General features: G+C 36.9%; 1 protein-coding gene across 1 annotated transcript in view; it reads left to right on the forward strand.

Moving 5' to 3' along the window:
* Nucleotides 1-10,348, forward strand: part of LOC115447471 (optomotor-blind protein) — a 124,989-nt gene extending 114,641 nt beyond the window's left edge. Inside the window, 5 exon segments of the mRNA XM_037436766.1 lie at nt 2,690-2,836; nt 3,123-3,199; nt 7,789-7,922; nt 8,223-8,678; nt 8,681-10,348. Coding sequence (XP_037292663.1) covers nt 2,690-2,836; nt 3,123-3,199; nt 7,789-7,922; nt 8,223-8,678; nt 8,681-8,817 — 951 coding nt within the window. The 3' untranslated portion in view covers nt 8,818-10,348.
* Nucleotides 10,349-16,326: the final 5,978 nt, after the last annotated feature.

Below are 16,326 nucleotides of genomic sequence, written 5' to 3' on the forward strand. Positions count from 1 at the left end.
GCAATAACACCTTACCCTGCACTTAAAAAAAAATCCCTACACGTACAATATCTTGCAATTATGGCCGTAATTTAATCGCAATCGGTTTAACAGCTAAGACTCATGCATCATTCAGAGGGAATCGGCCGTAACAACCGAGGGTGTCTTTCAACCCCCAACGTCAACTAGACGGTTTTTTGCGGTTTCATCTTCGGGTATATATTATTCATTTCGAGACAATCATGCGACGATTATGTGAATTGATACATTTTAAATAGCAAAATCGTTTAAAACCTTGGATTAATAGTGAGTGGCAATGATCTTCACCTTTAGACATGAGGTGTTAAGTGTCATCATCATCATCAGGCACATGATGTCCACTGCTGAACATGCGCAAAGATTTCCAGATGGACCTTTTGGGGAGCCCGTATCCAACGATCTCCTGCTACTTTTATTAGGTCATCTGTCCGCCTTGTAGGTGGACGTCTGTCGTTAAGTGTCATAATGCTATGTATTTACAGTGACAATATGCTACAATCAAGAACAAAATAGTGTTTGCACACTTCTGCTTAATGCATGTATAGTTATTGGAATAATTTCGACCGGAATAAAATAATTTAGTTACGTACGTCGGACAACATCTGTTACGTATCTTATCTTCACACAAGTAACTACAACTCCAGTAAGCCAAGCTAGTAACTAACAAATTTTATTGATATTCAATTTGTTAGACTTTGGTTTCGTGAACCAGGGAATGTTTAATTCAATTTTGCATTACAAATCTTTGCATGCGATGAACTGTATTCGTCTCGATATAAGAAGTGATCATGAATAAAAGAACGAGGAATCAATAATATGAATTCTCATAATACCTAAACGGTCTAAATCAGCGGTCGGCAACATTTTGGCAAGCAGAGCTACAAGTTTGCAAAATTAACAAAAAGCGGGCCGTACGTATAACATTAAACCTAGAAACCCTGCTTTAGATGCGCTTACACTTAATTTAATACATTTATTTTGATGGTTAAGCCTTATTACAAAACAATCACGGGCCACAAACAGAACGTTCGCGGGCCGCGTGTTGCCGACCGCTAGTCTAAATTATCCAACCAAGATAGGGCTACCTTAATAATCATAGGTGAGGATAAATCAAATCGAAACTTGTCAATCGCCAGCAATCATTAGCAAACGCTAGATCATCAAATACATTTACCTTCGCTTCATCCATTGGCTTTTTAATATCTCGTAGACGCGCTTCATAGGCGCTCTTAAATTAATTGCTTTTTTTTAACTTGATTGCCTCGATTGATTGCTTGGGACTTGCAGAGCAATTAAACCAATCACCATACTTAAGGGACATTTGGAGTCTATCGTTTTATAGAGAATGACGAAATAGCAGTCGCTATCTCGAAGTATGAATTAAACGTCACTAGTGTATTAACTGCTGGTGTGGCATTATTTTTTTTAGTAGCAATGCTTTTCTAAAGTATAATTGCAAATACACACACCTACGTCTTAGTATTGGTCGATTTATATATAATAATAATAATAATATCAGCCCTGTATTATATACTTACCCACTGCTGAGCACGGGCCTCCTCTACTACTGAGAGGGATTAGGCCTTAGTCCACCACGCTGGCCTAGTGCGGATTGGTAGACTTCACACAACTTCGAAATTCCTATAGAGAACTCCTCAGATGTGCAGGTTTTCTCACGATGTTTTCCTTCACCGTTAAAGCAAATGATAAATTCACAAAGAATACACACATGATTTTAGAAAAGTCAGAGGTGTGTGCCCTTGGGATTTGAACCTGCGGACATTCGTCTTGGCAGTCCGTTCCACACCCAACTAGGCTATCGCCGCTGTAGCGATAGCGCTGTCGATTTATATGAATTATACTAATAACCGAAAAGACACCTTCTCAAAATACAGTAGAAAAAAATCAGTTCGATTTAAATTCGTTGATGAATAAAGACCAAAGTTGAACTAAGTTATATACAAACTCCATGCATTATAAAAGTAAATATAATTAATAAACAGGCCGTTCGGGATTCCCGGTATCACGTCCACGATAAATAATAGATGAGCCATTTGTACCGGGAGATCAGCTCATCTGCATACTTGTATATTGATACATTAAGCTGAACAGAAGCCCGTCGCGCATTCAAATATGCCTCTGTACTGTTCACACGGACAAGTTTGTCGGAAAATTGTGATACATATAGATATTAGCTTCGTTCGCGGTTAGATCTGCGTGTAGTTTCTTTCCAGGAGTCACGTGCAATTTTAGGTGGGAAGTAGTGTATATATAAATCTAGGAATTGGACTATCTAATCCTCTAATTACTTCTAAAAACTTCGCAGTTTTCAAAACGTTAACTCGGTCAAATAGTTCTGGTGATTCAAATGAAGACATTTTAAAGCTCATTAGATGTCTTGTAGATTGGGTGGCCCGTCATATATTTTTAATTATTATAGTATTTGTAAAAGTAAAGCGACTAAAGAATTTTATTAATTTGTTTGTTATGAAGTCTTCTAATGATTTTAGTTCCAAATTATTATTTCATTATTGTATCTTGGAAGGCCCGTATCTATTGTCGTGGTGTCAAAAAATAATATCACTCACTAACAGCAAACGCAATTAGACTTCCACACTAGTTCACATGTTGTTGGACCATCGTCCTAAGCTGTCTGAAGTGTGTTACACAGACGATCCTGAACTCGATGCACAAGTACCAGCCTCGGTTCCACCTGGTGCGAGCCAACGACATCCTCAAGCTGCCATACTCCACCTTCAGGACGTACGTGTTTAAGGAGACGGAGTTTATTGCGGTCACCGCCTATCAGAATGAGAAGGTATGTATCTTCTGTCTTACTGTTATGATTATGTCTTTAAGATAAATCGAATAAGATCTAAAAAGGATCAACGGTGCTATGTTTCTGTTTGGTCATGATCTTATAAAATCTATCTGCCAAGACTTTTCTATAAGAATAATTGAATTTAAATAGTGTTATGATTTAGAGCAATCTAATTTTGCAAAGCATCAATAAACGCCTATAAATGATGGATTATGAAATAATTATAGAAGTTAATTGCGTGTAAATATTGTAAGATAATAATGAAATCAACTTTTCTTCGTAGATAACACAATTGAAGATCGACAACAACCCATTTGCGAAAGGTTTCCGGGACACCGGCGCCGGCAAACGAGAGAAAAAGTAAGTATCTACACACTAGATATTATGAGGAACCTTCCTCTTCTGTCTATTTTGCGTCTAAGCAGCAGTATGTAAGCACTGATGTATTCTGGTTCGAAGGACCTTATAGCCAGCATAAAGGACATCATGAGACAACATCCAATGTCTCATCATCCTGATGACAAGCGCAGAGTGATATACAGTATTTTGTAATTCAAAATTCGGTATGGTGATGCTACTGTCTATGGGCTGTCGTATCGCGTCCCATCAGGCGAACGGCATACTCGTCTCGTCAGTAAAATCCAAAAAAAGGAATCACCTGTAGATATGACTGCCTTCATGTAAGATCACCTTATACAAGAGAGGCTGCTGGTTAGTTCTACTGAGACCAATATTTGCGTGGTCCTGTATTATTTGTATTAGGCCATGTTGTGAAGGCGAAAGTCTCCTCTAGTTTTAGACGTTTGTAATAAGATTATTAAATAATGTTGATAGATGTCCATCTTTAAGCTAAGTTTCACTCATATCTATTTTACAGCATTTACTTCTTCAGAAATTTATCCGCGAATTTACACTAGTGTAAAATAGGACAGTGATGTAAATAAAAATAAGATGGAATTTCAACCTTCTTTTAAGCCTCTATTTATTTTAGTTCAAAACTAATTTCAAACCTTAATCCAAATAATACTGTTCCGTCTACCCACGACTCTTAAGAAACCCTATCAAACGTTGACAAGCAAATAGTGGAATGGGTGCGCCTTTCTCAATTAGCGGCCGCAGTTCCAACTCTTATCAAGCACAATTACAATTCACTTGTTCCGCGTGTTGTGCAAACTATTAAATTTTGCTTGACGCGTCAGATATTGGCCTCTTGAATATACAATATAAATAAAGTAAGGTAAAATAGTTTCGATATCTCGGCCCAGTTTTATTAGACTGTTCTATAAGCTTAGTAAATTACTACACCTTTGAACATTTCATGACTTAACTAAATATTAACGGTTCTCGTTAAGTAACCACTCAAACTACTTAACCAAAACTCTTATCAAGCTTGTAAAATGTAATTACGAAAAAGTCGTACCGGGTGCCGCTCATAACTAAAAGGCGAGCGAAAGATTAATGAAGGCGAAAACTGCCGACTATTTAACTAAAGTTAAAAGCTAACTAAATTAGCTTCCCATCTGTGGATCTCTCCAAATTAATTGGGGCAAGGCGGAGAGCGCGCCAACACGCCCGGCGCCGTTCGAAATTCAAATTAAACCAATCCGGCGCCTCCTTATTCGTGTTGCCAGTTTAAACATGGCGGGTAACCGCTCAAAATGGTGGAGTCATACGACTTGGCGCTTTTTTCCAGCGTCTTTAGCGTGCAAGGGAGAAAATTGGATTTTCGCGATAAAATCAGCTTTGGTTTTTTTTCCCGCCGCATAATTTGCCATGAGCCACCGCCTGTGGGGATAGGCCGTTCCGCTTACTTATTTGAAATTCGAACGAGAACTCAATTAGAACTTGATAACCATCTGTTCATAGCTTTACGTCGTTAAGTCACTCGCGAATTGTTTTATTGAATATCGACTTTCTAATCACTGAAATATTTTTATCGGTATTTTAAGAACATGACGGTCACAAATTAACTGGACCAGACACATTTTTGTACGCTTTCACTCACAATGATAGTGGTATCAATGATCGAATCAAAATATCCATTACAGGCAAACTTACACAACACGAATCAAAACAAAATAAAAAATATTATGTCCACGAGCACTTTTGAAAATACCTTACAACGGAAAAGGGAAGTTAATTCGCTTAAACAACATTTTGCACCGGACGGGTCACGCCGCCGGTGTCCGAATTAGCGTCCGGAGCCGGAAGCGGACGCTGCGGGTCCATCTTTACAAAATGGCGGCCGACCGGAAACTCGGAAACGTGGCCGCTTTGACAAACGCCGCGGGAAAACTGGCCACGTTGTACATATCATTCGTTCCTGTGACGACGGTACTTAGAATTTTCTGTCTCAAGTATTTTTATTAACATAAGAAGATAATCCAACATCGATTAAGTAAACGGCAAACGTTTGTTCTAATTTCTTTATTTCATACTATAAATATGCATGTATCACCTGGTCATACTATTCTATAATGCAAATAGAAATCTGAATACTAAACATATACTTCCAGTTTTGTTATCTAAACTACATCTCAAACCCCGAAATATAGCGAAACCGCACAATATTTCAGTCAAATGTAACATGTATTTATAATTAACATCAAGATATTTCCATCAATTGTCTCATATAGTTGTATCTGCACAGTCGATCGCATAACTCGGCATCTGCGGGTCGGACCGTGAAGATCTGCTTCTTTGATCTTGCTCATAGCACCGTAACGTCGACCTTATGGGTTGCCGATAGTCGCTAATGTACCCGCTCGGATTATGCTATTTTGTATTGAGATCAATCGAATTCGATATTTGAATTTGATTCCCGTCGTGTTGCCAGAATTAAAATTATATTTGTTCTAAATTTGAATGTTTTGAAATATGTTATTCTATTTACAAATGTGAAAGTAAAGAGAAGGCGCGATGAAATGAGTATTGTTATGGATAGGAAGTGACTTTTGCATTCAACCAAAACTAAATACAATAAGAACACTCGTAATTTCCAAACGTTAGCAATCAAACTTAAGCCCAATCTGTACAAGGAGCAATTATTCTATCAAAGGCTTTTGTTAGACGCAATAAAAATCTCTCCACAAACAATAAGACAAGGAGCAAAACAGCTACTTAGTACGCTGCCCTTGTGCCGATAAAGCCGCCCCCGCTGGGGTTGCTGAACTAACCGCGACGTTTTAGGGATAAAAATTTGGCAAAATTACAAGGTGGCCCACCCCAGCGCCGCAAGTTTACATTGTAACGCGAACACCCTAATGTGAACAGTTTAAGTAAGGGTTGCCGTTTTATCTTTTTTATTTTGGACTACTTTGTGAGTAAAGTAATAAATAATATGTGTTATTTCTAGGCATGTCTCTCACGTTTATTTCTGAACACGTATTTGAATTTAGTTCACAATAACTCTGTAACTTTATGTAAATTTATGTTTAGATATCATTCATGTTCGTTAAAGAATGTCATGAAAATTACAAATTAGACGTCACGTCAGTCCGCGACTTAAAATCTTTCCAGTATATTTATCATCACATAGAAATAAAACCGACGCTGCTAAGTAGTTCGTCTTTATAAATCTGACGAATTTTAAATACCCTGTTTAAAATTAAGTCACAATCGCCAACCCTAATTTTCCAAGGGTGGCGCAAATTAAATTCTATCAGCCGGCTATGAGATGAGTTAATAAAATGAATTTAGTGCGGAAGGTCGGTAATCAGGGTTGCCGCGCCGGAGACGCGTTGGGGTCCCTGAAACAATACGGATGATAAACAGTTGTTTGTTAAGGGTGACAGAAGGCAAATAATTGCAACCTCTTTTTGGGGTGACCGTTTAAAACATTTAAAAGTCTTTTTTGAATTTCGAAACGTTTTGCGGTCTTTTAATTCTATTCGTTTTGTAATTTAGGTGTTTCTATTATTGTTTTCTATTTTGAGTTGTAATATCATTTGTTATCTTTAATACCTAACGAAATTATAGCCACTTTATGGTATAACATTTCAAGTATTGGGTAGTTAACTGAATGATAAACATAATAATACTTTATGAAAGTAAAAATAAGCACTACTTTGACACAAAGAAAAGTTTAGATCTTTCTTTTGCTGGAAAGAGAATAGTAGATAACATAGTATGTACCCACTAAAAAATATCACCGTATATAGCAAAATACCTTTCATGCCATATAGTATAGTAACTATTTCCGACCAGTAAGACAGCCCGGCATAATACTATCAATGGACGCAAAATCTCGATCATTGTATTCCGACTACTTTTCATAGACAAAAAAAAGCTTTAGAAACATCAAGCATGCAAATTCCACCGAATTTTCTTTAATAAGTAAGAGTGTCGTGTCGAATTCCACCACTATCATTAGGAAATGATTAACCTTTCCGTGAGCCGGGGGTCGTCGCGGCCCATTACCCGAAATGTCAACTGTTTGACACCCTCGAGCGTTGAAGTGCACGCGTTGTCATTTAAAAATCGATACGAAATCGTTGTCGGCTGAAAACGTCTAAGAATTTTTCAAAGTACAAAGCAGCTTTTGATTTCGCTAGAATTTAAAGTTAGATACTTTACTCACTTCTATATTATTACTTGACTTAAATGTATAGGAACTTCAAAAATGTAATTATTTTTAGTGAACCTACAAATAGCGTATAACTCACCGTGAAAATATTAAAAATAATGCCTATGAATTTTATTCAAGTAATATTCCATAATTAGCTGTAGATGATTTAGCGTCTTACTAATATTGATGTATACAATATAATACATTGTATAGCTTTCTGACATCAGATATCACTCTTCATAGCAGCAAAACAATTCATTGTTTTGTCACGGAAGCATGGAGCGGCCTATAAAGCGTTTATTTACCATTTATTTTGTGTTACTGAACAACCCATCTAGTTTAAGGTATCAAATGTGGTTTAGCACTATGGTAACATGAGTAGTTTGTCGGTGTACCGCAGACAGGCGCTGCTGACGGCGCGGTCGGACGCGCGCGATGACGACGACGAGCGGCCGCTGGACGTCGGCGGTCCCTCCAGCCCGCCGCCCACCGCCTCCACGCATCATAGCACCACTTGTGAGTATACGGTTATGTTCTAAATTTGATTTTGGATTTTCTTTTTTTATATTTTATGTGACTGCCAGCATTTTTAGCTTGATTACATTTTTAATTAGAGTTAAGATTTCTTTGTTTAGTCCTATAATGTTTTGAGTACATAGACAGATCTAGACGACTATGTATTAAATTTTCGTCTAAAAATATTAGAATGACAGTTTGAAAGAGGTTGTTGACGTCTTAGTTATGAAAAGAGTAATAGATAGAAGATCTCTAGTAAGTATTTTAATTAGGTGTCGTAACGGTAAGGTTTGTCAACAGCGTGGTTCAGCTCGAGTGCTGGCGGCGGTGGCGCGGACTCCGGCCCCGAGGAAGGCATCGAGGCGGGCTCGGACTCGTCGTGCTCGGGCGGCGCGCGGCCCAGCTCCCCCCCGGCGGGCCCGTCGCGCCCCTCGCCCGCGCCGGACGTGTCCCTGGGCCCGCCGGTGCAGCCGCCGCTGCTGCCGTACCTGTACCCGCCGTCGCTGTACCCGCCGCCGTTCTTCCCCCCGCACCAGATGCCGCCGGGGCTGCTGTTCAACCTGCACCCGCTGCTGCAGCAGTACTCGCTGCCGCCGCCGCCGGCGCCCGCGCCCGCGCCGCCGCTGGGCAAGGCGCACCGGTTCGCGCCGTACGCGCTGCCGGGGCTGGGCTCCGCGTTCGAGCAGGTGGCGCCGCGCGCGCGCTCGCTGAGCTCGTCGCCGGCGCGGCCGCGGGCGGGCGGCGGGGGCTCGGGCGCGGGTCGCCGCCGGCGCGCGCCGCGTCCGCGGACCCGCCGCCGGACGCGCCGTCGCCGGCCGCCGCCACGCCGCCCGCCTCGGACCTGAAGAGCATCGAGCGCATGGTGAACGGGCTGGACGTGGAGACGCAGGACTGACTGTAGCCGCACTGTACATAGCGTGTATTTATATTGTGGCCCCGTCGCTCCAAACCAAAAACTCATCAAGGATTCGCCGGTGGCGGCGGGCCCTCGTTTTGTATCGTTCCTATTTTGTTTTTTCTTTCGAGTTCTATTCGGGTCGATATTCGTATACTGATTGTACATAGTTAAGCTTACATTAGGAAGTTACTCACGACAAGGCGGCTCGATGTGGGATCATGACGTCACGTGGTTCTTATATTGTTTGTATGTTTGTACTCTTGTAATGTCTGTATAACTATTCACCTTTGTTTTCTCTTAACAAAAAGTATTAGCAAGCATTTCGTTTTTTTATAAAATATATTTTTAATCTATGAAAAACTCAAAAGTAAAATGTATGTATCGAAATTAAAATATATTTTTAAAAATGTACAAATTGGAAAATCTTGCTCAATGAATTAGAATTGTTTAATTATACCCATTTGAACCGAATTAAAATTACAATAACTCGAGTTGAAGTGTGAAGTGGCCCCCACATCGGCCGCGCCACGCGTAGACACATTCACACGTTAGTTATCACTCATAGAATCCACTGCAATAGGAATAGCCGTTGAATTATTCTATATCATTTAAAAAAAGAATCCTTTGTAGCTTTGACGTCCATTACTTCTATCTCAGTATCTTGTCTATGGAATCAAAATACCATTTTTGTTGCAAGCCTAAAAAAAAACGATATTTACTCATTTATAATTGAATAAACTACGGACCACTAGATATTACATAGTGTTACAATAATTGAACAATTATTTTAATTCGACGTCACAGCTACAAAACGAAATAATTCTAATTGATTTTATTTTCCACATTTTATAATAACATAGAGTATAATTAAATAATATCGCTTTATTTTGTAAATACAATTTGTAAGGTATATTTTACGTGTTTAATTAATAACTATAACATATTTTCAAAATATGTTTTGTCAATTGTGCTGTGAGACTGTCAACCGTTGGATTGCTGATTTCGATTAAATTAAATAATAAATTATTAACATTTCTCTATTTCTATCTCTAAATATATATTTTGTATATTGGGTATCTAAATACATTCCAATTTGTATTTCTACATGAACATTTTGAAATCTTATCTATTTTTTTTTATTTCAAACAAGCATACGGACACAACAATCAAACGGTATGATAAAACGATTGATAAATCTAACTGTAAGTTAAAATTTGTAATATATAGTTGATAATTGTAGTTAAAATACAAAATATATTATTATAAATGAATATAATTTTCCATGGAATTCATTAAACTTAAGCACTTAAAAGTAAAATTCGAAATAGTATGTAAAGAGATGTTTTTAGTTTCATTTTTGTATACAGAAATATTAACCAGTGATTTGAAACGCAATAAAGAATTGTTCTTTTGCAATGAATTATTTTTAACAGAACGCTTCTTTGAATTCGACGAGAGACTGTAAATTTTGCAACAGCTGTAATTGAAAATTATTCATTAAAATATATAGATAAATCTATTGAGAAAACTATTGTTTCTTTTCTTGACACCTTAAAATAATTCGGATATCCACAGGCTAAAAATATGGTCATATAATTCTTAAAGATTGACTATTGTGCTCCCAAAAACAAAATCAATTAATATAAATCTATTAAATCGCAAAAGGAATTCAATTCACAAGATTGTTTAAAAAAAACTAGTTCACCAATATTTAAAGATATTTTTTTAGCTCCACAATTTCAAACCTGATATAAAACGGAAGATGGATATGGAAATAAAACAATTTTTCAGATTTCTATCGCGGATTTTATATTAAAATTCTCTAGAAGTTTCAAAGACTGCAGCCTTCATAATCACGGGGAAAGTCTGAAGGTTATCACAAAAAATTCCAAAAGAAATTTATAATATAAAAATCGCAATAAAAGCCGAAAAATATGTTTTATTTTGATGTAACATTAGCGTAAACATAAGAGGTGGATAGTAGGGTGAATATTTATTCGCGTATGGGAAATAGTTTCAAAATACAAGATCAAACAAAAGTACACTCGGAGGACTATTAAATTGACCGTGTTTTGTACAAAGCGAAGTAAACGAGGCCTTGCTTACGGTTTCGCATCGTGCGTCAAGGTAACAAACTACACATAATGTATAAGGATAAAAATATTCTTGTAAGGGTATTTGTAACACCTTTTGCTACAAAAACATAGCGTTTAACAGACCGAGACAGGTCATTGTTAAGTCGGTTCGTTGGTGAAATATTAGTGTAAGTATTTCTGTAGTCAGTGATAGTTCTTTTTATTTTAATCAAAATCTTTGGTTCCTAACACTATTTTATATTCCCGCAACAGCAGTATTTATAATTCAACTGTTTTAAATGGCGACATCGAGTGTTAAAAGAACTGTGTATCAAATTTTAAATTCCTAGTATCTATAATCTTCAAAAGAACCGGAAAATCCCGGACTCAAAAATAACTCTCTGAACCTAAGTTATAATGTCAATTATTTCTGATTTATTTCCTACAATTCCCGCGATAAAATCTACAATCCACACTAACTAAATTAGCTAAAACTGGCATTATTCAATCACAAATCCGAATCGGGTAAGGTGTTATTTGGTTTTTCTACTCAATACTAGCCCGAAATTTATACGGGATCATTTTGACATGTCGTTACTAAATGAAACAACATACTCGTCTTCACCTTTGCTGACATTGTGCCAAAATCATCTATTAATAACGAATATTTTCACCAAAAATTCTGGTTTTAGTTTTCTGATTTTATATCATTTTGTAATTAATGCGTATATGACGTGTGCATGAGTGTATTTGTCACTGAAAGTATGATGTTGCCGCTGCAACGAATTCTCTTAGATTAGTAGTGGCATTAGGGCGCGTTAAATTCAAATTTACTTTTTATTAAAATTTATTTTGTTCGAAACTTACACGTTTTTATTTTACATCTACGACTCAAGTAACTTATTGTAAACGCAATATCAAAATGACCCTGTAAATAGTGCGCGATATGGCGACAGGCTTGTCCCCTATCACATTGTGGGACGGTATGCACACGACAGAAAAGGGATGCATCATTTGCGCCTCTGCCTTCCTCTTCGGGGATATAAGGCTCATGTATTTGTGTGTACACTTATTTAAAGCTGACTGTATCTACACCGAGAAGGGTATGCTAAGGTGGTTTGAGCATTTGTAGAGAATGGATGACAGGAGACTGACAAAAAACGTTTATAGGCGAATGTGGATGGATGCCTTAAAAGGCTCATTTATTTGTGTATACACTTTTTAAACCTTACTGTATCTACACTGAGAAGGGTATCCTTAGGTGGTTTATTTGTAGAGAATGGATGATAGGTGATTGAGAAAGAGTGTTTAAAAGACGAATGGATGGAAGAGCAGGTAGAGTTCAACCGCACCGAATCTGGGAATGTCAGATATCTGACATTCTTAGTAAAGACCAGGTCATAAATAGCCTGAACCGGCGGGAATGCATGACAAGATTGAAGGTGAAGGAAGCGAGAGAACTATGCCAGAATCATGCAATGTGGCAATACATAATCTCTACCTACCCTTATGAGATAGAGGCGTGATACTCTGTATGTATCTACACTTGGTCTAATAAATCTCAATCTTTATAAATAAGTTGGACATGTAACGAGTGACGACACACGACTGTCGTAAAGTTTATTTATCTCAGTATTACGCCATAACGAGATTTATAATCCAACATGACAATAATTGGTGGTTCTCCCAACATTGACGGCTCGGTTCCAATGTGTTACGTTAATTTTCACCGACTTCAAACAAGGAGGTTCTATTTCGACGTGTATTTTTTTATTTCTTATAAAAAGAAGGTTTTCAATTGGACGGTTTTGTTTCTTTGTTACCTCAGAACTCATTTATTTAACCGAAAATCGTTTGAGTAGTTTGGTTTTTAAACTAAAATAACAGAAAAAGTAATATTATATTATGCGAGCAGCGTGCAATTTCCTAATTGTAAAAATGTTTTGAGACAAATGTGTTAACTACATAATTGTTCTGTTAATTATTCGTACACTTAGAGGAAAATTACAAGTAAATAAGAAAAATAGTAACTTCGATGATTGATCTTGAAGAACAACGTTAATTTTCTCACTGACATGGACTTTAATAAACAACTTCATTGTTCAATAAAAACTAAGCAACTTGAGTATATTTTATCTCCATTGGCAAATAGTTGAGAAAAATACCCTTCAAATTGCAGCGAACTTATAACCACACTAAATATAGTAACATAATGAAGTTGTGTTTACGTTCAGTTGTGAAATGTAACGTCGTTCTCTCATTTGGCACGGTGATTTGCGTTCAAAATCAAAATGTTACAATTTGTAATCTACGAATAACGATTTAAAAACGCTTTCACGCAAGATTGACTTGTCTATATAATATTTTAATGGCTTGGAGTATACTTTTTGTCTTTGTTTCACTATTATTTAGATTCTAAAATTCCGAACGGCTTCGAAATTCAGAGCCTGACTTTGTGGTCTATATGTTTAGCTGAAAAATCATTTCGAGAACTATTTTAATTGCAGTGGAAATCGGTTATAACGACATTCAAGAGAACACTTAATCTGGACGACATATCCAATAGTCGTTATAAGCAATACACATTTTCCTATATTAAAATAATATTTGGTTACGCATACAGACTGGTTTGAAAAATGGCAATCAATTTTTAAAAAACCATAATATATAATGTTAATTGTATGAGAATCTGTCATAGTCATAACTTCAACACAATATGAATCGTAAATTGTTAGTTTCTGATACCAACAACCCCAAGTTAGGTCATAAAACTTAAAACTAGACAGGTCGCAAGATATGATACGTCAATATACTCCTATGTGAATGGAGCCGCGACAAGGCTATGTACACACAGGCCACGACAGATGACAATCTCGTCGCGCGCCGCGCGAGGTGTCACGTACGTAATTGCTGCGTCCGCTATCAGATCGCTTCGTCGCGTTATTCGCCCACTTAGTGGATTTGTATGCTAAACTAGTTTTTGTGATGCGATAACTTGGCTGAATGAGGTGCAGCACAAACTACAGATGTGCTTATGATAAGCGAAAAGTAAGGACCAGTGTCACAGGCGTCGTGGTGTTAGATTGATAAACGAGCCAGATTAAAGCTTGGTTTGTTTGCCCATTCATAACCGACATTTGGGTGTGCGGTTTAGCCCACGCGATACAGATAAAATTGTATTACACATTTTTTGTAGCCATTAGACGTGAACCTGTTTCCGAGTGGAACAACATCGTTAGTTTTACGTTCAAGCGTAGAAAGGCTATAAACAAATGAAGGTTGTTTTATACATTTTTTATAGTAACAGATCAAACATGAAACATTTCAAATAAGAATTGTAAAAACTTAGAAAAGAATCTGACGCACACACATCACTAAATACAATGTCATAACCTCAAATTTAAAAATATAAACCCGTTCCCAAAATCCTCAGTCCCAAATCTCTAGCTCCCACAGCACTATCTGAAGATCTTGCATCACATTTTAATACCACACACGACAAACAAACCTTATTAAACTCTTGGCCTTTATAATTCACGTCATAAAAGCCACGAATAGATGGCCAGAGAGCGTGGCAATGTCCGGCGCGTGATGATTTCGCAGATAAACACGTTATCGCGCGCACGTCGCGGCGCGGCGAGGCGCGGCGAGCGAGCCGGCTGTGTGCACTCGGCTTTACTTTAGCCGGAACTGTACGATGCTTAATATCTATGTATTATTTTATAGTTTATTATAAAAAAACATTTTCATATTGTTATATCTTAGACATGACATTCTAACGAAAGTGCCACAAGCTTGATCTAAGTAATTGTTTAAGTCACTATCGAAAATTTCAGCAGCACTAATTTACCACTCGTTCGGTAAAGATTGACTCTAAGTTCGATCCCTAGGTGAAGCCATTAACCATATAGTTCTATGACATTGTACTCGTTGGTATAAGTATAAAAATATCAATGGTTATCTTAAAACAGAATACCATTTGGGTTAAAACCACGACTTACCAAGACCAAACCTATCTATACATATTATAAAACAAAGTCACCTTTTCTGTCTGTCTGTATGTAATCGATTTTCTCAAAACCTACTGAACGGATTTTTATGCAATTTGGCATGAAGATAATTTAAGACCCTGAGAAGGTTATGGACTACTTTCTTTTTCAGGAAAATATATAGCGGGACTTTTATCCCGGAAAACTCCATCACGCGGACAAAACGGCGAGCAAAAGCTATTTGATAAATATGTAGACTAGGTTTTGTTCCACCCGCTTTAAGATTCTTTTCTTAAAACATATCGCCCTGTATATTTTCCGATAAAAAAATAAAATTTCATTAAAATCCGTTCCGCGGTATTTATGTTTACTATATGTAACAAATATCTTCACTAACTTTCGCATCGCAATATTAGTAAAATGATTTCAACAAAAACCCACACCTCGTTTCATTATTTTTTAAGTCAATGGTCATTTATTACTAATTCTTAAAAGGCTAACTCAGTTGTCAACTTTGAATTTGGCGTGAGGTGGAATTTGGATAATTCCGATTTCGCGCCCGTAAATAAACCGAAAGGATCGCCTAACAAGGGCTAGGCGATAGCCGTTACAATTAATTATGGTTTAGTTATTTCGTTCTGTCTCTTTTTATTGCCTGGGATAGTTATATATCCAACTCTTTCGCGCATGAGAATCAGTCGTCTCCACAAATCACTGAAACAATGAGGTGACAGAGGCTGCTGGTCGAAGATTCCGTTAATTTTGGATGGTTTGTGCAGAAAGTTAGAAATATAAATTGGTATTAGTGTGAATTAAAATAGTTTTAGTTTTTAATGACTTATGCCGAGTAATTTAATGAATAGAAACCTTTTAATAATATTCATTAATATTTTAAACTGATACAGATAAAGTAGCTAATATATATACAAATTTGGATGTTTTAGATATAATATTTCAAACTTACTATAACATACTCGTTTATTGTTAGCTTAGATCGACTCTTCATTGCAATCCCAAATAAAATTACACACGAGTAAACAAAAAGTATTGAGTATAATATAAATTCCACCAACAGCCCTTATATTGTGCACCATAATATATTTACACATGTATTTATACCCATCAAAACTTTACTTACTATTAGTTAAAATATATTTCGAATTTTCGCGGTTTTTATATTACAATTTTCTCTCGTTTCGATAAAACCACGATAAAATCCAAAATATAGTTTTATTTCGATATCTAACATTCGCGTAAACGTAAGAAATCAGGTTAGATATTAATTTGTAGCATTATTGGTAATACCATTGATAATTATAATATTACGTATATAAATTAGTATATATTTTTTTTTTTTATCTCATGTCTTACGTTTAATTTATTTATAACTCATTACTATTTGTATATATAGTATTATTTATATTAGCTGTTGTATTTGCTCA

Source organism: Manduca sexta, chromosome 9 (genome assembly GCF_014839805.1).
Source record: "Manduca sexta isolate Smith_Timp_Sample1 chromosome 9, JHU_Msex_v1.0, whole genome shotgun sequence".
Classification (NCBI taxonomy): domain Eukaryota; kingdom Metazoa; phylum Arthropoda; class Insecta; order Lepidoptera; family Sphingidae; genus Manduca; species Manduca sexta.